We start from the raw sequence: 21,607 nt of genomic DNA, 5'->3' as shown, positions 1-21,607 counted from the left end.
ACCTGCCGGTTTTTGGTTTCCTCTGAGTGAGTGACCCACAGGTTTCTTGGTTTCCTCTGAGCAACCCACTGTTTTTTTTTTTGGTTTTTTTTTCCTTCCTTTATTCTTCCACTTGACTTCACTTAAACCCCCAGTAAGATTTTTGCTTTGATTTTGCAAAGTAATAACTTGGTATCAGTGACTCTGATTTGTCATTAAAGCAACTTTTTTTTCTTTCTTTTTAAAGCAACTTTTTTTCCTAATGTTTGAACTCTATTGCTATTTATTAATACCATTTTTAATTAAGTACATATGAAAGTCACGTGTACACTGTTTATATATATTATATATACATATATAACATTTAAATATCTCACTTTATTAAAATAAAAAAATTTAAAAGTCAGTATCCAGGACTTTTGTTTCCCATGCCGAGGCCAAAATGCTGATGGCATTTCCACACTGGACAGTGAAGCACAGCCGTTGCTTGAACCATGTCAGTTGTCCACTATCACCAGTGGTTGCTGCGAGCCTTCCACTGATGCCATTGAAGATGCTGGATGTTGATTGGCCGTAGACCCCTGTTGTTTTGATGGCGATAGGCTCAAACATGAAGGACTGACTGAGGCCAGCGTATTTCTGGCACTTCGTGTTTTCCGCATCGGTGGCCACCACTCCGGCTTAAAGCTGTATTGTAGATGTGAGATTCGGCAAACGTGTCGACACAGGAGCAGTCCCAAGGTGGGCTACTCCCATTATTGTAAGGGGCGATGCTCAAACCATTAGGGGGTACTGTATACTTTCACTGTGGTTTAAACGAAGGGGTTCCAAGACAGATGGTAATCCTGTCCCATGAAGGGCACGTTTGACCACGTCATTCAGGGCAGTGTGAAAATGTGAATGACTGGTGCTAAAACGACACAACAGACCATAAAGGCCGAGCGTGTCCATCATTCTATGACATCAACACTTATGACGTTCACATGGTCTGAGCCCATCAGGGCCTGCAGCTGACTCGGATGGAAATAGATTGACCGAGGTCAAGACAGAATGCTCTGAGAGAATGACTGGAACGGCCAATTCACCATCTGGAGCAGCCGGCTGGTTGAGGTCAAGTGGGGGCAGCCGAATATTTGGCTTTAAGCACATTATCTGTTTTGGCTGATTGTGTAGCATGCCCCTTGCAGGACGCCAGCTCTGACGGCCCCCTTGATGTCCGTGTCGGCAAATTTGGCCTTCACCCTTCAGTTAATGCGTTGCGGGTCATCAACTTTATTGGATTCAATGAAGGAGTTGCTTGAAAAGGCAATTGAAGGAGGTGGCGAACCATCCAAAACCAAAACAATCGGCCACCTGACACGAGACTGAATATCAGTGAGACATCTGGGGAGTTTGGTGCCTCTTTATCGGGCACCCTAAGGCCAAAGAAACAAAAAACGAGGCAATACCAAGCCGACAGGGCCTGGTCATCAAGGACGTCATGGAGAAGTTTGCTAAGAGCATCGACGACAAGAATACGAGTGCCCTTAGGTATTTTTCGGAGTATGCTGAAATTGTCATGACATCTCGACAAATATATTTGAAATGTCCATTGGTTGGGCATGGCCAGCCGGGGTGGGGATGTGCTAACCTTCAGGTGGACATCAAGCCTGGGGTCCATCTGTTAGAATCCACTGGTGGACGTTGATGATCTCACAGCATGTTTTTAAAATAGTAGGCCATCGAAGGCCGGTACTCGTAATAGGTATCTTGCTGCCTTGATATTATTGACAAGATGATTAAAGACAATTACAAGATTACTTTTTCCAAACCCTTATTTTTCTTGCATCATGGGAGCTTCGTAAACACTTTATCAAATGCTCCAAGTTGATCGTTTCCATGTTTTTGCATGCGCTGTTGAAATAATATATTTGAGAAACATGATGCATTGGGTTTGTTGCGGGAAGAATAAAATATGGACTGAACATTGGTGAATATTTACACTCTGAACATGAAAGACTAAAAAAAATCATCTACATCTTTTTTTCACCATAGTCATGAACGTTCAACTTTTCTATTTACTAAAAATTCCATTATACATCATATACCTAAGCTAAGATTCGTGATTCTAAGCAAGAATATCTTTTTGACACTTGAGTGAATGTTTTATTTTACTTTCGTGTTTCTCAGAAGGAATTAATTTCCAGGAATTCGCCAAGCGACTGTGGGGAGATATTTATTTCAACGCGAAGACGTAAGTGCAAAAGTTGCTACTTTCATTTGCACATTGCTTGCTGTTTGGCAAAATGAATGCCGTTTCCTCATTGGTTATAAAAGAGTTGTCCATAAGTAGTTGAGTGTAACGTTTTTGTAACTTTCTTCAGCCGCAAGTTTTCCAAGAAACCATTGGCTAGCAACTCGCAGCGGAGCTTTGTTGAATTTATCCTTGAGCCACTCTACAAGATCTTCTCCCAGGTTTGTCTTGCGTGTTTTTTGGTTTCCTCTGAGCGACCCAATTTTTTTTTTTTTTTTTTTTTTTTTTTACTTTTGCATTGTTGCTGTGCTGCTTACTTCCCATTAGCACGCTGTTATTTTCTCTACATTTTTAAATTAACACTACTCACCAAGTACAGTCTATGGACAAATTTCTGGAACTATGGTATTTCAGGAGTTTATAGATGTGCTTCGATTTAAATAGAGATTGTGCACAATTCTTTGTGTACAATAATTTTTTTTACAATAAATGTGTACAATAAATTTATTATAAATTTTTTAAACAGCCTAGATTGAAAGGTGTGTGTATATATATATACAGACTTGGCATTTAATATGGAATTTTTTTTTGTGGGGGTGAACTTACTTTTCAAGATGACGTAGAACCAAGAGTTCATTGGAATTATGTTGAAATTATTCTAGATTTTGTTAATGTGACATTTAAAAGAAACAAAAACCACATTTGACATTTTGAAGCAAATAAATTGATCCTTGAAAGTGATGTAAACTGATATCGAACTCAATTCACGGACAGTACTGTGTTAAACTTCTGTACGTTTTCCAGAAGTATTTCTTTATTTTGCACATTAGCCAAAAAAAAATTCATAAAAAACAAAAGCTAAATTATGACTGGGATTACGGACAGTAAAATTACAGTTCAGTACTTCATGTAACCCCCACGAGCATTCAGGAGAGCACGTACACGTCGAGGCATGCTGTTCACGAGATTTGCCAAGGTTTGGACAGGAATCGCTTGCCATGCAGTGACAATAGTCTGCTGCAATTCACGCACAGAGGTAGGCTGCTGGTCCAAGTTGTCGATTTGACGCGTTAATTCTGCCCACAAGTTCTCTATCGGATTCATATCTGGAGACATGGCAGGCCACTCCATATGCTCTACACCACGGTCAGCAAGAAAGTGTTGGATCATGCGAGCACGATGAGGCCGTGCATTGTCATCATGGAAGACAAAGTTTCCTTGAAAGGCTGCACGAGCAAATGGAAGCAATGTTTCTTCCAGAATGACCCTGTACTTGAACTGGTTCAGGTTTCCATTCAGAACAACCAGGTCAGTTTTGCCCCCTGCATGAAAAGCAGCCCAAACGGTCACCCCACCACCTCCAGCTTGGACTCTTGGCACTATACAATCTTCGTTATGGGCTTCATGCACTTGTCTGCGCATTTGGACGCGGCTATCTTGACGATATACCAGAAATCTAGACTCGTCACTGAAGGTCACGTGATTCCAGTGTCCTGGCTGCCATTGACGGTGCTCTCTGGCCCACTGCAATCGGCGCTGGCTGTGTTGTCTGGTCAGTCGTGGCTTTCTCAGGGGACGCCTGGCACGATAGCCTGCTTGAACCAGTCGTTGGTTGACTAGCCTTCTGGATACAGGCACATTTGTCAGTTGCTGCCACTCAGCCCTAAGCCGATTAGCTGACTTGGTACGGCCATTGCAGACTAACCGGTGCAGCTGGCGATCATCTCTACTTGTGGTTCTGCGTGGACATCCTGGCCTCGGTATTGGAGTAGGGACACCCCTCTGAGCATTTCGTTTCAGGATCTTTGACACCTGACCTTGAGTGATGCCATACTGCCGAGCAATAGCATGCTGTTTCATGCCAGAATTTCGTAAAGCCACCACTCCATGACAAGCAGCATTGTCAAGTTGACGGACCATCTCCAGAGGAAGCGGCAATAACTTTTGTAGACGTGCAGCAGTTGTTTTCCATGAATACAGAACGCAACAACCCTTATATACCCGATTGTGAAGCCAATCGTCAAATGTACCTGTCCTTTCATTTTGTCATGCCACCTGTGATATAATCCTGTTATTGACTTTTTGCTGCGAAAGACAATCAGTGACATGGTTCTTTCAACAAAGACATCACCGAAGGGTAAAAGAAACTCACCAGATTGATATACTGAGTTCAGAAAGTAAACCCAAGTCAAGAAAAAAAAAATATTCCATATTAAATGCCAAGTCTGTGTATATATATATATATATATATATTGGTATCTGTAATCTGGTTCTCCAACCTAATGAGCGGACAACATGACGTCATCGCCATGCATGTCCGCATTGCCTGCAAAGCTCCAGAGGAACCATCTAGCAGTGCGTCATTACGGATTATAAATCCAGATACTGTCACAAGTGCATGAAAAACTCACAGTTACCGACCTGGTTTCGCCCTTGTTGGGGCTTCATCAGGGCAACGCAGTGAGGCTTCCATACACTTGTAACTCTGTGAACCTTTCGGTTTTTATATCAGTCACTATGCGACCTTCATATCATCAGTGGAGAACCACCAGCAACGTCAGCAACCAGCAACCAGCAGCGATGACGTCAGGTTGTCCGCTCATTAGGTTGGAGAACCAGATTACAGATACCATTATTAGTAACTCCCAACCGCAACCAGGTCGACTCCATATGATGAGTGGATACCAGAGATAACGTTACCGTGTGGCAGGCGGTGCTTATCGCTCCCAGCAAGGTGCAGCAGCAGCTGTATGGGACACCTTGCTGGTGGTTCTCTACTGATGATATGAAGGTCGCATAGTGACTGATATAAAAACCGAAAGGGTCACAGAGTTACAAGTGTATGGAAGCCTCACTGCGTTGCCCTGATGAAGCCCCAACAAGGGCGAAACCAGGTCGGTAACTGTGAGTTTTGCATGCACTTGTGACAGTATCTGGATTTATAATCCGTAATGACGCACTGCTAGATGGTTCCTCTGGAGCTTTGCAGGCAATGCGGACATGCATGGCGATGACGTCATGTTGTCCGCTCATTAGGTTGGAGAACCAGATTACAGATACCATTATTAGTAACTCCCAACCGCAACCAGGTCGACTCCATATGATGAATGGATACCAGAGATAACGTTACCGCGTGGCAGGCGGTGCTTATCGCTCCCAGCAAAGTGCAGCAGCAGCTGTATGGGACACCTTGCTGGTGGTTCTCCACTGATGATATGAAGGTCGCATAGTGACTGATATATATATATATATATATATATATATATATATATATATATATATATATATATATATATATATATATATATATATATATATATATATATATATATATATATATATATATATATATATATATATATATATATATATATATATATATATATATATATATATACATACACACACACACACACACACACACACACACACACACACACACTTCCCGGGGCCCGTCCGGACATTTTTGGTTTTAGAGGTTTCCTCCTATCTTTCACCGTTCAGGAGATTAGCGCGTGCAGACAAACAAACAAACAAACAAAAACTTTATTTTATATATATAGATATACACACACACCTTTCAATCTAGGCTGTTTCAAAAATTAGATTTTTTTCCCCCTAAGCAAGTGCCTTGGGCACATTATTTTTGTCACGTGTTCTGAGAATATATTGCCCAAGGAAAATAAATAGTTGAAATTTTAATGCCAGGTACCCCTTGGATAGCATGGCCCTCCTTATTTCATCTTGTGGATCGCTTGTTGAATGAGAAGACATTGCATTTACCAGTCATGGAGCGTACATTGCAAAAGCGATGAGAAACCCTCCTTGCTTTTACAGACAAAGTTACCTACCATTTTTTAATTGACGCTTGTGATTGCGGGTTTGAACCTGACAGTACATCATGGTGCCTCATTCCAACACCTTAACCAAAAGCTGTCATAAATATGAAAATAAATAAATAAATCGGCAAAGTTTACAAAGACAAATTTGTTGTTGGACAGGTGGTTGGGGATGTGGACGTGACGCTTCCTGCAACCCTTGAAGAACTTGGTGTTCACCTCACAAAGGAAGAGCAGAAGATTAACATTCGACCTCTCCTGCGCCTTGTCTGCCGCCGATTCTTCGGAGATTTCACAGGTTTTGTGTAATAGTGTGGCTAGGCATGACACAATCACAAGGCTCGAGCAAGCCTCCATGGTCACCTCTAGGCAGTCACACTGCACTTGTAAGGTGTATATACTGATGATTATTCCTCCCACCTCAGGTCTTGTGGACATGTGTGTCCAACACGTGCCTTCACCTGTCATTGGAGCGCAAGCCAAGGTGCAGCACACATACACAGGGAACCTGGACAACGCACTTGGTGACGGGATGCTCTTTTGTGATCCTGATGTAAGGAATTGACCTTTGAAGTTATTGACACCGTTTGGTGTACATACACTCGTTATTTTTGTCAGTTTTGTTCCCTTGTATTCAGTGAAAAGCTCTGTTTATAACTACAACCCCCGTTCCCTTCCACCAAGTAATGAGGCTTCATATGAAATAATAAAAGTGTGTGTGTGTGTGTGTGTGTGTGTGTGTGTGTGTGTGTGTGTGTGTGTGTGTGTGTGTGTGTGTGTGTGTGTGTGTGTGTGTGTGTGTGTGTGTGTGTTCGTTCGTTCGTTCGTTCGTTAAGCATAACATGTAATTTTCTTCAGTAACCACACCCACCCGTCTCTGTCTCTCCCCCCAACTCTTCTCTCCTTCTCTTCTTCTCTGTCCCTTCCCCGTCACTTCTGCCTTCTCCCCTTCCCTTCTGCCTTCTGCCTTCTCCCCTTCCCTTCTGCCTTCTGCCTTCTCCCCTTCCCTTCTGCCTTCGGCCTTCTCCCCTTCCCTTCTGCCTTCGGCCTGCTCCCCTTCCCTTCTGCCTTCGGCCTTCTCCCCTTCCCTTCTGCCTTCTGCCTTCTCCCCTTCCTTTCTGCCTTCTGCCTTCTCCCCTTCCCTTCTGCCTTCTGCCTTCTCCCCTTCCCTCTCCCTTCTGCCTTCTCCCTTTCCCTCTCCCTTATTCTCTCCCCTCCCCTCTCCCTTATTCTCTCCCCTCCCCTTTTCCCCTCCTCCTCCCCTCTTTCCTCCTACCTAATACCTTACTCCTCCCCTCTCCTTCACCATCCCCCACTCCCCACCCCTCTGCTCCCCCTCCACCCACTCCTCTCTTAATATACCCATCATGAAGCGACTGTGTTGCCTGACAATGCCGGGTACCTTTGCTAGTCATAAATATACACAAAGAATTAAGTTAAGCACCCCTACACAACGAATTAAGGTAAGCACCCCCTAATATATATTCTTTGTGTATATGTATACATTGGCATATATTCTAAGGTATGTGAGATCAAATAATGATTGGTATGACATTAGCAATTATCCATTGATGAAATTGAGTGATCAAAGTGAAAAAAAGTGATTGGTTGAGTCAGTGATCCGATCACGTGGGTCCTACACACGTTATTGACGCAAAGATCGCTAGAGGTCTTCTCAGAACAATGACTGTACGTTAGAAAACATAAACGTCATCCACACTGTCCGTGATGGACCTATAGCTCCATACTTAAATTGAGGTGAGAATATGCCTAAAATTCCCAAAAAATTTCACCTTAAATTATTCAGATTAAAATAATGAAAACGGCATGATTGTTGTGTTTTTATGTGACCATAATATCACTTCTCCAGAAAATATAGCAATATCATGGGTATATTACACTGTTTTGACGACAACAAACTTGTAATGTGCGAGGTTGTAAAAAAACGGGGGGGGTGCTTAACTTAATTCTTTGTGTATATAAAAGTTTATTGCAATTCTTAGGAAAGTTTGGCTGAATAGACCTTTGTATCCACGACATCGTTTTGATATTTTTTAAAATTATGTATATTCAATTACTTTTTTTCAATCCCAATTAAATTCATATTTATTTTCTTTCCATTATTACGGAAACTTATGTGAATAATACTCAGTTATTTGCACCGCATAACAAATGATTCCAAACACTGGGGTGTACCACAGGCTCCACTAATGTGCCACTCTACCAAGATGTACAGTACTGATGATGGAGTGCAGTTCCATGCTTTCGGACGTGTGCTTAGTGGGACACTGGCCGCCGGCCAGGACGTGCGTGTCCTCGGAGAGAACTACACCCTTGAAGATGACGAGGACTCGCGCATCTGCACTGTGGGTCGCCTTTGGGTCTCTGTGGCTAGGTACTGGAACCGCAGGTGTTCGGGTACCAAAAGGGCACTCGGATCGTTTTTTGGTGTTGTGCGTTTGACACGGTGCTTTACAGTTAGGGTTTGATTGTGGGCTTGCAATTTAACCATGAATGCTGTTCTATTAAAATGTACATAATATAAATCGTTTGCTTTGGCATTCATTTATCTATTGGGCATTTAAACTTGGTCCATATGACCAGCCAACACGTTCATGTCGATGTATTACAAGTTTTCTCCCATCTCTGCATTCCCATCCATAACCCCTACCCCCTCCAATACCGCTCATTACAAGTTTTGATCATGAACTGAATTTTTCATTTTCTATCCTTGTATGGAAAAAAACAATGAAATTATTCATTCATTCATTCATTTGAGTTTATTGAAATAATTAAACACTGGACAAGGCAGTTCGAAGACGGAAATTTGTCAAGTTTACAACAATAAAAGTATTTCATAAAACTTACAAATGTATATAAAAATAATAATAATAATCATATCAAATGACATTAATCAAAATATCAAAATAAGTATATGGAATAAACAAACATACATAAATGTGGCGAATATCACAATAATTTGTGGAATTGGCCACATCTTGCCTATTGGGGTCACTGATAGGCTGTGAAAAGTACATGTTGTAATTGTTTTGTCACCAGTAAGGGACCCAGCTTTGATTTCATTTCTGGTAATAAGTGGAATGACCTTGAAGTATGATGACAAGAATGTTGGTTTGATCTTGTAGAACCACGTGCTTAGGATGCTAGGTTGGCTTTATTGCCACCTTTGTTGAACTTCTTGTATCTCCTCGACAAAGGTACCAGGTGGAGGTGAGCCGAGTGCCTGCAGGAAACTGGGTACTAATTGAAGGTGTAGACCAACCCATCGTTAAAACAGCTACCATCACTGATCCCAGTGGCTCTGATGAGGTTTGACCTTTTTAATGTATTTTTCAAAAATAGAGATCAGGAGTTTACTTAATTTTTTTATTGTTTTTTCCATGTGCGCTGTTATTAGTCTCACCACAAAGGGGATGTGAGACTATTGCAATGCCCCCGTGTGTGTGCGTGTGTGCGAGCCTGTCTGTATATGTTGGCTTTAAAAATGTTTTTTTATGCAACCACTTGTCCGATCGTTGCAAAACTTCAAACATAGGAGAGACTCCCTATTGAGAATATTTATTGCTAACTCTGATGTCATAAGTCACATGGTATGGCAGCTATATTGGATAAAAGGAAAAAAATGGACATACTTTTCTCTGAAACCACTCAACGAAAAAAAAATGAAACTTGACATACCTCATAAACTCCCCCTGGGGTATATAGAGTGATAATGATGACATCATCAGTGATGCGGTATTCCAGCCATAATTGGTTGAGTCCAAAAAAATCTGAAACTTATTAATTGACATATGTGGGAAAATTACACGCCCAGCCCAGGAATCGAACCCATGTTCTCTGGTGAACCATGCTATGCCATCTGGGCGACCCTGACCAATCATGCAATTTTTCCCACACATATAATTGCCACTCTCTTTCCGTCACTGCTTCCGGGGCACTCGCTGCCACAATAAATAAGAGCACCAACGGCCTGAACACGAGAGAAAATTACGCGCCCAGATTGCTGGTCTGGGCGTGTAATTTTCCGACATATGTCAATTCATCTCTCTATAATTCCAGTAATCTCTGTGTGTCTGTCTGTATGCGACCGCTGTTTCTCGACAACTACCGGTCCGATATACTTGAAACTTGCCAGGTATATTGCTGGGGACCCGAGGATGTGCCTTTTCAAGGTTTGAAATTAATCGGACAAGTGGTTCCCAAGGTATGGTCACCGTACTCGCAAGCCGTTCGCTTTGGCTTTGCGAATGGACCAAACCATTTCATGTAAATAGAGGGGGGGGTTCTGTGGTCGTTACTGCCACGTGGTTTCAAAGTTTTTTTTTGTTGTTGTTGTTTGCACGCATGTTTTTTTGCACGCACGTACGGGCAAGCACGTACGGGCAAGCACGTACGTGCGGGCACGCCCTAGTTAGTTATAATCCTGTTAATTTATTTAATAAAAAAGCTGAAAGGCATTTTTTTTTAGACCAAAAGTTCAATAGTTTCATAATATCAATTTTGATTTTGTATTTTTTAAAATCTGTTTTAGTCATGTTGTGAGCATACATGAGAAGAATACGACTTCTGTAAACAAAGCGGATGTGGACGGGCTTTACATTTTCAGATGCTTTCTTGTTTGCTCATGTTTTCACATCTGTCCACCCAGATCCGTGAATATTGTTCATATCCCATGTGGCTCAAGTAAACAATTATTTTGCAGTGATTGAACAGTTTTTGAAGAAAGGTGTGTGCAGGTTAAAATGTTTGTTATTTATTTTTATGTTCAGGCTCAGATCTTCCGCCCACTGAAGTTTAACACTGCTTCGGTTATCAAGATTGCTGTAGAGCCTGTGAACCCTTCGGAGTTGCCAAAAATGCTGGATGGTCTTCGGAAGGTCAACAAGAGCTACCCTCTGCTCACTACCAAGGTACCTTGCTTTGCTTATCTATTGGAAGTTCCTCCACACTTCAAATGTCATATGGTTAACGGCACAGTGGTACATCGAGTGTTCAACGAGAAATAAAAAACGTTTTTAAAATGTTGGTTTGTTCAAAAGTATGTAAACAAGGTAGGGATGGTCACAATAAATGATTATGCAAAACCATTCCTACATCTTTCTTCAAAGAAAGATGTATGAATGGTACGGATGATTATAATTTATTGTGACCATCCCTACATTGTTTTGCATTTTTAAAAGCATACTTTTCGTTGAATCCTTTCAAGTTATGAAAAATTTGAGTCGTCATGGACCTCCTCACTATAAAATGCAGTCGATTCGTGCTTTAAACATGATTTGTACAGGATGGTAAACATGTTGTACTCAGGTTGAAGAGTCGGGGGAACACGTCGTCTTGGGCACCGGAGAGCTCTACCTGGACTGTGTGATGCATGACCTACGGAAGATGTATTCAGAGATTGACATCAAAGTGAGATGGGCCACATCGGCCATTTGCTGTCTTGATGCCATCTTTTCTTTTTGATTGTGTGTCGAGTGCTGTTGCTCTTGAGGTCAGTTTTATAAATCGTTGGTCAAGTGTTTTGAGGTTGGAGACAAGTAGAGAAATAAATTCACCATGAACAGCTGATGTTTGATGCGATCAAGAGCAGGATTTCAGCATCCCGTTTTCCTGTGGCACTCCCCTTCTCTGTATAGGTGGCAGATCCTGTTGTGTCCTTTTGCGAAACAGTGGTGGAGACCTCATCCCTCAAATGTTTTGCAGAAACGCCAAACAAGAAGTAAGCCATGGTAAAATGTTGATTTTTTAAAATTAAAAGCATTTTTTTTAAAAAGGAAAAGAAAACCTGTTTTGGAAACCTTTTAAAAAGCCAATATAGAGACTAGTTGGTTTTCTCAGCTGTTGGATTCTCGCCTTAAAATAGTATAGAATAGGTATGCACTATGCATAGGTCCTGTCACGTCACATGCACCCGAGCATACATGCAGCCTGCTACGTCACACGCATCTGAGCATAGATAGATCAGACCACGTCACATACATCCGAGTATACATGCATTCTGCTACGTCACATACATCTGAGCATAGATAGATCAGACCACGTCACATACATCCGAGTATACATGCATTCTGCTACGTCACACGCATCTGAGCATAGATAGATCAGACCACGTCACATACATCCGAGTATACATGCATTCTGCTACGTCACATGCATCTGAGCATAGATAGATCAGGCCACGTCACATACATCCGAGTATACATGCATTCTGCTATGTCACACGCATCTGAGCATAGATAGATCAGGCCACGTCACATACATCCGAGTATACATGCATTCTGGTACGTCACACGCATCTGAGCATAGATAGATCCTGCCACGTCACATGCATCTGAGCATAGATAGATCCTGCCACGTCACATGCATCTGAGCATAGATAGATCCTGCCACGTCATATGCAAGTGGGGTGTTACATCAGAGCACCAACCAACAACCACCGTTTAGAGGCCATTTTTCCCCGCAAAGCGGGGGTTGGCCTTTTTCGGGGACCGTGGTTGTTGTTGTTTTTTGGTCCCCTCTTTGAAGCAATGTTTTACGGCCGGATGCCCTTCCTGCCGCCAACCCTGTTTGTCGCCTTTTACGACAAGCAGGGAATTACCAGTGAACTGGTACTCAAATTAGCCGACCTCGGAAGGATGACAGGCTGAGTCAACTCCCCTGGCGTTAATTCAGCGATCGGGATTCGAACCGATCGGGATTCGAACCGAACCGAGCGATCAGGATCGGGATTCGACCGGGATTCGAACCCAGGATCCTTGGATCCTAAGCTGGCACCCTAGCCGCTAGCCCAACACCAGGGTTCGTTTTTGGTCGTTTGGTCGACCACCAAAACACCATTGGTCGTTTTTGGAGGATGGTGTTGCGTTTTCCATTTCATTAAAAAGCACTCGCTTGGTCGATCTTCATCGAGAATAGACCATTGCGTGTTTGTATTCCAGACATATTTGAAATTGATAACGACTTGTTTTGGGAAAGCAATGGCAAACCACCTCGAGCATATTCTTTACCAAAGATACTGCTTCAGCAGCAGCTGAATTACTATCAAAGAATGGGACTTATTAGATCAGATAATGCAATTTAATATATAATATAAACTAGAAAGCATCTGAAAATGCAAAGCCCGTCCACGTCCGTTTGTATTCAGATGTCTTCTTCTTCCGTATGCTGAAAATAACGAAAACGGTAAAAAAAATTAATGCAAAATGAAAATTGATGATTTTATGCAGCTTTGAGCTTTAGATCTCATAAAATAATCAGCTTCTAGCTTTTGATTGGTAAACAAATTAATTGACCCAATATGCAGTTTCTTTAAATTTCAGGTCAATCGGATGAAAATTGATGATTTTATGTGACGCTGACCTTTGACCCAAATAATTCATTTGCCTTTTCTGTGTTATCAGAATAAAGCTTTGGTGAAAATTTGATGACAAAACTCAAATGGTAAAAAAGTTACGGCGCACACACACACCCACACAAGGACACACACACAGGGACACACACAGGGACACACATGGGGAAACACAGGCACAAACACACACACACACACACACACACATGATTGCAAAACCCGTCTCCTGCTGTGCTAGTGAAATCTACTACTACGGCTTCAGCCCGAACGCTAATACCTTATTGTAGAGTCTACCGGTGAACGTTTATGGCCGAAGTCGTTCACGGGGCGGCTAACCAGGCCTGCCGTTCTACTGAAGGTGACAGTAATTTGTAATTTGTTCAGGGTGCTGGCGATAACTCGTCTGCACACTCTGCGAACAACTCTTTAACGGCCACCTACTGTTCCTAACAACCGAGACACCCGGCCATTGGTACATCCGAGGGGTGGCGCACACATTGATGCCATACGCTGCATGCGAAACACCAACAGGAGTTTATAGCTGCATGGAGATGCAAATCCTCGGCAGAATGGCTCAACTCCACCATGTCAGTGTATAATGTAAACAAAATAGTGTTTATGATGATTATTGTGATGTAAACATTTAACACCATCCACCCGTACTCCCCACCTCTCTCCCACCCACCCTCACATTTTCGGCTGCTTCGCCTCAAGGAACAAAATAACCATGATTGCTGAACCTCTGGAGAAAGGCTTGGCTGAAGACATTGAAAATGAAGTTGTGCATATCACCTGGAACAGGTTAACCTGTTTTACCACTTCATTATTAAAACAAACGCTATCTTTTTTCATATGAGATGTGTAGTATTGTAGTATTGTCATGTACTAGTATTGTCGTATTGTAGTATTTATTGTAGTATTGTCGTATTGTAGTATTTATTGTAGTATTGTAGTATTTATTGTAGTATTGTCGTATTGTAGTATTGTAGTATTGTAGAATTGTAGTATTGTAGTGTTGTCGTATTGTAGTATTGTAATATTGTCATATTGTAGTATTGTCATATTGTAGTATTGTAGTACAGCGCACAGTTTGCTTTGGCAGAATGCGGTTCCCTCTAAAATAAGATATGCAATTACTACTTTACTACCTCCTCCATCTCATGCCACCCTCTCCGTTTCCCCTCATTCTAAAACTCCACTCGCATAATTCTTCCACTCCACACTCTCCACTCCTCATTCTACCACTCCACTCCCCTCATTTTACCATTCCACGCTCTCCACTCCCCTCATTTTACCATTCCACGCTCTCCACTCTCCTCATTTTACCATTCCATCCACTCCCCTCCCCTCATTTTACCACTCCACGCTCTCCACTCCCCTCATTCTACCATTCCACGCTCTCCACTCCCCTCATTTTACCACTCCACGCTCTCCACTCCCCTCATTCTACCATTCCACGCTCTCCACTCCCCTCATTTTACCACTCCACACTCCACTCCCCTCATTCTACCACTCCACGCTCTCCACTCCCCTAATTCTACCATTCCACGCTCTCCACTCCCCTCATTTTACCATTCCATCCCCTCCCCTCATTTTACCACTCCACGCTCTCCACTCCCCTCATTCTACCACTCCACCCTTCATTTATTGTCTGTACAGTTCTGGTAATATAACATGTCTATTTTTTTTTTTTGATAAATGATAGTGATAAAAAGATTAAAAGAATGCTTGTTTATTTAATCAGTATGGTTGCTGATCGTGCTTGTTGATTGGCCCATTGTACGTGTTAACAGGAAGAAGCTGGGTGAGTTTTTCCAAACCAAATACGACTGGGATTTGCTTGCTGCTCGTTCAATCTGGGCCTTCGGGCCCGATTCCACTGGGCCCAACATCCTGGTGGACGACACACTGCCTTCGGAGGTGCCAATGCTATGGCCACGTAACTATGTCGCTGCACATTGTTTGTGTGCTTCTTCGTTCAGCTTATGGACTTGGGTGCCAGCTATTGATTACTGTACCTATAAATGAGGGGGTCGGTGTGTTGAAAGGGTTACCTTGCGGTGAATAAGGTGTATATTTTGGGTGATTCATATGGTTCAAAGTTAGAGGATTTTTACATTCTTTTTATTTGGAATTGGAAATAAAAGCATCTGTGGTTTGCTTCTTGATGTCAGAGTCTCACTCCAGCGGCTTTATTGGTTCCTTACAGGTGGACAAGACTTTGTTGGGTTCGGTGAAAGATAGTATTGTTCAAGGCTTCCAGTGGGGCACGCGTGAAGGACCCCTCTGTGATGAACGTGAGTCGGGTGTGGAATCTTTTCATTTTACAACGAAGTAAAATTACTTCGTTTAAAAATTCCCTTCAACCTTTACATAAATTTCATCATAGAACGTCTACTTATCGGTATCTACAGGTAGACTTGGATTATGATATCTACTTACCAACAGTCGTCCGTTCCTCTCCTAAAGTTGCCCTGCCATTTTAGAGGGCGACTGACTAGGTAGGTCAAGCAGATTACCCTCTACCTGAGCTACCTATGTTGTTCAGTTTTTTTCCAAACAATCCAATAGGAACATTGTAATTTTGCTTACAGTTCAGTTTCCAAAAGCCGAGCGTCCATATCATCAATACTACTCCAAGGTTTGATCCTACAACTTTCAAGTTGTCAGTCTGATGTGCACATCACTGCCCCACCTGATCCCGTTGGGTGTACCGTTTCATGATTAGCTATCCGGAACGTGAAGTTTAAGATCCTGGATGCTGTGATCGCCGGCGAGCCGTTACACCGTGGCGGTGGACAGATCATCCCAACTGCACGGCGTGTCGTCTATTCTGCTTTCCTAATGGTAAGAGTGCTTCCGTTCGTTATTTTATTTTTTACAAAATCTCAATTGTTTAAATAATGCTGGCAGTTTGGAGCGAAAAATCCCCTCATGCTGTGTGTAGGCCACACCACGCTTGATGGAGCCGTACTACTTTGTGGAGGTACAAGCACCTGCAGACTGCGTTTCTGCTGTGTACACGGTGCTCGCTCGCCGCAGGTATGTCCCGCTCCGCTGTTCTGTCCAGATATGTGTTCCCTGACACAATGATCTTCTAAATCCCATTTCTTTTTTTCTGCTTCTTGATGAGACATTATCTGCAGGGGTCACGTAACGCAGGATGCCCCTATACCTGGTTCACCACTCTACACGATAAAGGCCTTCATCCCTGCAATCGATTCCTTTGGTTTTGAAACGGACCTACGGACACACACCCAAGGACAGGCGTTCTGCTTGTCAGTGTTCCACCACTGGCAGGTATGTACTCGCTTTGTCATACTTCCAATAGTCTACTATGCACCACCTGAAAAGCTTTGTGCAAGAACAATGGTATAAGATAAGACGCTAAAGATTGTCCTTTATGACAATAGATTGTACCTGGAGATCCACTGGATAAAAGCATCATGATTCGTCCTCTGGAGCCCCAGCCTGCACCTCACCTTGCCCGGGAGTTTATGGTGAAGACGCGACGTCGCAAGGTGAGCAGTCGTTGTCTGCAGTCAGCGCTGACATTTTGTGACTATATATGGTCATGGTATTGTTTTTCCATGATGCTGTCACTTCAAATTACATTTCATGTGTAGTGGTTATAATAGAATCTACTCAATGGGAGAGAGAGGGGAGAAATAAATCAGGGATTTGAGAAAATTCGATAGGGTTCCACGCGAAGTAGTGACATGGGCATTGAGGAAGTTAGGAGTGGAGGAATGGTTGATCAGAGTAGTGATGGCAATGTACAAAAGAGCGTGCACAGCTGTAAGGACGAAGGACGGGAACAGCGGTGAGTTTGAGGTGAAGGTGGGAGTGCATCAGGGGTCGGTACTAAGTCCACTATTTGAGGAAACGATGACTGCAGTTGTATTTTTTTTCTCAAATTTGGAGACCAGTGCAAGGTAATGTTAAACATCGTGTTCATAAACGATCGTAACTGTTTTACCACCGAGAACGTCAATCGGTAGAGCGCGCACCTCTGACAGGCTGAACAGTTTACGTTTTTTATCCCACCGATAGGCCGGATCTGGATTTGGATCTGTATCCGGATCTGAACCAAAATCTAAGTCCTTGTCACACACCCAACCTGTCCATCAAGTTTTGTCCGAATCCATCCATAACTTAGAGATATCGTGCAGACAGACAGACAAACATGGGTGAAAACATAACCTGCATCCACCTTTGGTGGCGGAGGTGATGAAACCCAACTTACAGAAAAACTTTTCTCATGTAATCTCTGGCAGTTTTCATTTTCATTTCCAAATACGTTTGTGCCATTTTACAAGACCACAAAGCATATGGAATCAATTGTGGGTGTATTCCAGTTTTTCAGCTATTTTGACTCCATCGGAAGGGCTGAAAATAGTGGTTCGATTTAAAACACCCCCATGGTAATTTTTCACGTCTACACGGTTCCTCCCTGCTGGTTTACACGATTTGAGTTTGCGGTGACGACACATGGCATGCGCACTCCCCCTTGAACACCAAATGATCAAATTGTCCAGGGAAAAGGGAGCGGATGGGGAATCCATCATAACACCAAAGAAAGGAGTGTATTCCATGATGTAACAGGTGACAGCTTGTAATCAGGATGGGAAGTAAAGGTGGACTATACACCTGACGCACGTGGAGATATTTATCCTGCCCATCCTAATTTGGTGATGGTGAGGAACAATTCCACTGGAAAAGTTTCTTTTGCGAGAACCACACTTGTATGTATGCGGGTCACACAGGACGTCATGAGCACGTTTAGTGGATGGTAAAACAAAGGTAAACCAAACCACCGTTTTAGAGGCCATTTTTCCCTGCAAAGCGGGGGTTGGCCTTTTTCGGGGACCGTGTTTGTTGTTGTTTTTTGGTCCCCTTTTTGAAGCAATGTTTTACGGCCGGATGCCCTTCCTGCCGCCAACCATGTTTGTCGCGTTTTTACGACACACAGGGAATTACCAGTGAACTCCGGCAGTAAAATCCGGCAGTAAAACATTGCTTCAAAAAGGGGACCAAAAAAACAACAACAACCACGGTCCCCGAAAAAGGCCAACCCCCGCTTTGCGGGGGAAAATGGCCTCTAAAGGTGTTTTTTTTACTTTGTACAAACTTGTCGCATTAAAAAAAAAAAACTGTTACCGCCTTTGCTCCCCTAACATCGATGTATGTCTTTTTCTTTATGCACAGGGGCTCAGTGAGGATGTGAGCATCAACAAATTCTTTGATGACCCCATGTTGTTGGAACTGGCGAAACAGGATGTCATGTTCAACTACCCCATCTGAAGAAGTCCACAATCTAAAGAAAGCAGGTTTTAGTTTTAATACGTTTTCCTCCTGGGGTTATATTTTTGTAATGTTTTTTTTCCCCAAAAATCACGAGTTAAATAAAATTTCTCTTCTCATAGCAACATGTGATTGGTTGATGAAAGCAGCTGAAGGCGCAGGCCAGAGGCATTATTTTCGGGCCGTCCGTGCATAATCAATTTTTGTTACCACGATAACTTGTGAACCACTGAAAGGAATATTTTTTACCAGAACAGGTACAAAATGTGTATTATGATACAAAGATGAACTGATTAAATTTTGGGTTCAAAAGGTCAAATGCCTAAGGTCAAGTGCCCTTTAATTGAAAATCTGTGTTACTGCAATAACTTTTGCACTACTCGAGAGATTTCAACCATAATTGACACTTCTGGACGGTAATACAAAGATGAACGGGTCAGGTCCAAGGTCATGTGTTCTTTGAATATCATTTTGCAAACCATAACTCGAATTAGAAGAATCTGATGTTTCTGCACCTTTAATTGAGATCAAACGTAACAGTTGACATCTAACGGGGGCGGAGGCATTCACATCAGATTCTACTTTCTGGTTTATTTCAGGGTCGGGTTCGAACCACCGACCTCACAAACTCGGAGGCTAGGCTCCGCTCCGAGTCTGGGGGTCGAGCAGACTTTTAAAATGGAATGTGCTGCTCCCTTGCTCGATGCCCAGCTTTCTAAAAAGGCATAGCATTGACAACCATATGTTGGCAACCATTGCACGAGCCAATTGGTCTCTAACTGCATTATAGTTTGAAATGAAAGACATTTCGAAACAATTATTTGGCAGAGGTCGAGACCGTTTATTCTTTTTTGTAACTTTGTTAAAAATAAAAATCTCCATGGGGAGACACTCCAATGTTGAAAGCTGTGTAAATCGCTCAAACGGTTGCTGTGGAGAAAACAAATAAAGGTGAAAAAGAGAGGGCCTAAGAAAAAAAAAAAGAAGTGAGGGCCTCGGCTGATGTTCCACAACGTGGTCCAGGATGGTTGGAAGCACCGACTACTTGTAATAATCAAATCTGTCAGTTTTGAAATTCTCACAGCTGACTGCCTTTGATTGGAGCTCAATGGAATACTTTCTCCTGTGTTCTTGCATTGCACCTTCCTCCGAGATGCCGTCATCCACCTCAATCGCATTTCCCACAAAAGCAGAGGTCCAGGGCCTGTTACTCTCATTGCAGATGGGTTTGTGGTCACAAATCTCTACCACCTCTTGTCATCTTGTTCCCCAAAACCAGCAGGACATGCATTCCTCATCCCCTCTACTCATTAACCGCCACCTGTGGAACTAATTGCCTTCCCGAATTAATTCAATCCCATTTTACCTCTTAGACTTCAGGGTGGCAGCACATCATCGGTGACATTGCATCCCGACCCATTATTTTGGTTTTCACCTGCAACATATCACACATCCACAAGAGCTCTGCGTGGTTGTGTGCATCCAGACAAAATATGGCTGCCATCTTGGTTTTCTGGTGGGCCTAAGACATTAGGCCTGCAGTCCTCTGCTGATTATACATTGCCCAGGTCTGCTGTGCCAGATTTAGATTGGCTCCGTTTGTGTGCGAGTGTTGTTTGGAAAGAGATGGTGTTTCTTCTCTCGACTTTTCTAAACTTAAATAAACAAAAGTGCCATGGTGACCTACCTGACTGTGGTGAGAATGAAACACTTCCTGAGATTGCCAACGACCTACAGGACCTCGGATCTCATGGCTTGAAGATGGCAAATCGGGAAGCTGCGAGTAGCAGTGCAGCGGCAGCCACAACGGTTCAGATGAAAGCCATGTTCACCTTTTCCACTTCACTCTTCAACCTTTCCATTCCAGTTCCGATTGTCTTTCCTATAACCCTGGTTCCAACTTGTCTGCCTTTCTACACAGTTTGGACCTTAAAGATTCATGGATTCTATACAATCATAGATCTCTTCACAAATACATATGTACTGCTATTTACTGTTGCAGGGTTTGTACACCTTGGCCTATCCAAAATTCCACCCTCGGTCTAGCATTTTCCAGGCCAGTTTAACCACACGACTCCCATTCCTCTCTTATTCAGTTTATGGAACCACCTTCCAAATTGCTGTTCTGTCTCTTCCCTCCAGGGATTCAAGAAAGCACTTCATCTCCTTTCATCCCCAATTCAATCTTTATTTACCCCAATTAACTTTCCCACCCAACCATCGACATTGCTAATTCCAATGTTTCCTCCTCTGCTCTTTTCCTATTTGTTCATTCCCTTGATATTTGTCCCACCAGTGCTCGACCATGCTGACGGTGTCCTATCTCCCGGCCCTACCCCCATCGATTATACTCACCTTCTGTTGTTCCAGCCTGTTATTTGTTTTAACTCACCCACAACCTTGACTTTGTATACAAAAATGAAAGTACAGCTCATTGTGAGGCAGGTTTTGGATAATTTCCTGACGAGCGGTTTGCCAAAATGAAAAAGTGTCTGTGTACTGGAAGTGCTTGGCAGGGGTAGAAAGGTACTTTTTAAAATTTTTATCACCACCAGGTAATTATTACAACACCGACAATATGTCAAAGTAAAATAAAAATATGTACACCAAATCAAATGTAACGTATTCAATTCAACGTTTTACCCACAAAATACTGCACTCAAATGTGAATGTTCGTCACCAAGTGATGTCACTTTTGCCAAACGATGTCAAGGTCGCCAAGTGATGTCGCATTCACCAAGAGATGTAACCAAATGATGTCGCAGTCACCAAGTGATGTCTCGCAAGTGATGTCTCGGTCACCAAGTGATGTCTTGCAAGAGATGTCACGGTAACCAAGCGATGTTGCGATCACAAAGTGATGTCACGGTAACCAAGCGATGT

General features: G+C 42.7%; 1 protein-coding gene across 4 annotated transcripts in view; it reads left to right on the top strand.

Annotated features, from left to right (window-relative positions):
* Positions 1–19,043, top strand: part of EFTUD2 (elongation factor Tu GTP binding domain containing 2) — a 31,170-nt gene extending 12,127 nt beyond the window's left edge. For all 4 annotated transcript variants that reach the window (XM_078766680.1, XM_068132836.2, XM_078766679.1 and 1 more), the window contains exons 12-28: positions 2,149–2,212; positions 2,343–2,433; positions 6,214–6,349; positions 6,477–6,604; positions 8,253–8,446; positions 9,270–9,381; positions 10,842–10,982; positions 11,380–11,481; positions 11,709–11,791; positions 14,135–14,221; positions 15,214–15,340; positions 15,630–15,717; positions 16,149–16,267; positions 16,368–16,462; positions 16,567–16,720; positions 16,834–16,941; positions 18,629–19,043. In XM_078766680.1, the coding sequence (XP_078622806.1) occupies positions 2,149–2,212; positions 2,343–2,433; positions 6,214–6,349; positions 6,477–6,604; positions 8,253–8,446; positions 9,270–9,381; positions 10,842–10,982; positions 11,380–11,481; positions 11,709–11,791; positions 14,135–14,221; positions 15,214–15,340; positions 15,630–15,717; positions 16,149–16,267; positions 16,368–16,462; positions 16,567–16,720; positions 16,834–16,941; positions 18,629–18,724 (1,925 nt within the window). In that variant the 3' untranslated portion in view covers positions 18,725–19,043. The remainder of the gene's footprint in view (positions 1–2,148; positions 2,213–2,342; positions 2,434–6,213; positions 6,350–6,476; positions 6,605–8,252; positions 8,447–9,269; positions 9,382–10,841; positions 10,983–11,379; positions 11,482–11,708; positions 11,792–14,134; positions 14,222–15,213; positions 15,341–15,629; positions 15,718–16,148; positions 16,268–16,367; positions 16,463–16,566; positions 16,721–16,833; positions 16,942–18,628) is intronic.
* Positions 19,044–21,607: the final 2,564 nt, after the last annotated feature.

The sequence above is a fragment of the Myxine glutinosa genome, chromosome 12 (assembly GCF_964187855.1).
Source record: "Myxine glutinosa chromosome 12, kmMyxGlut1.1, whole genome shotgun sequence".
Lineage (NCBI taxonomy): Eukaryota > Metazoa > Chordata > Myxini > Myxiniformes > Myxinidae > Myxine > Myxine glutinosa.
Note: the sequence above shows the minus strand (reverse complement) of the source record. Positions and strands in the feature narration are given on the sequence as shown.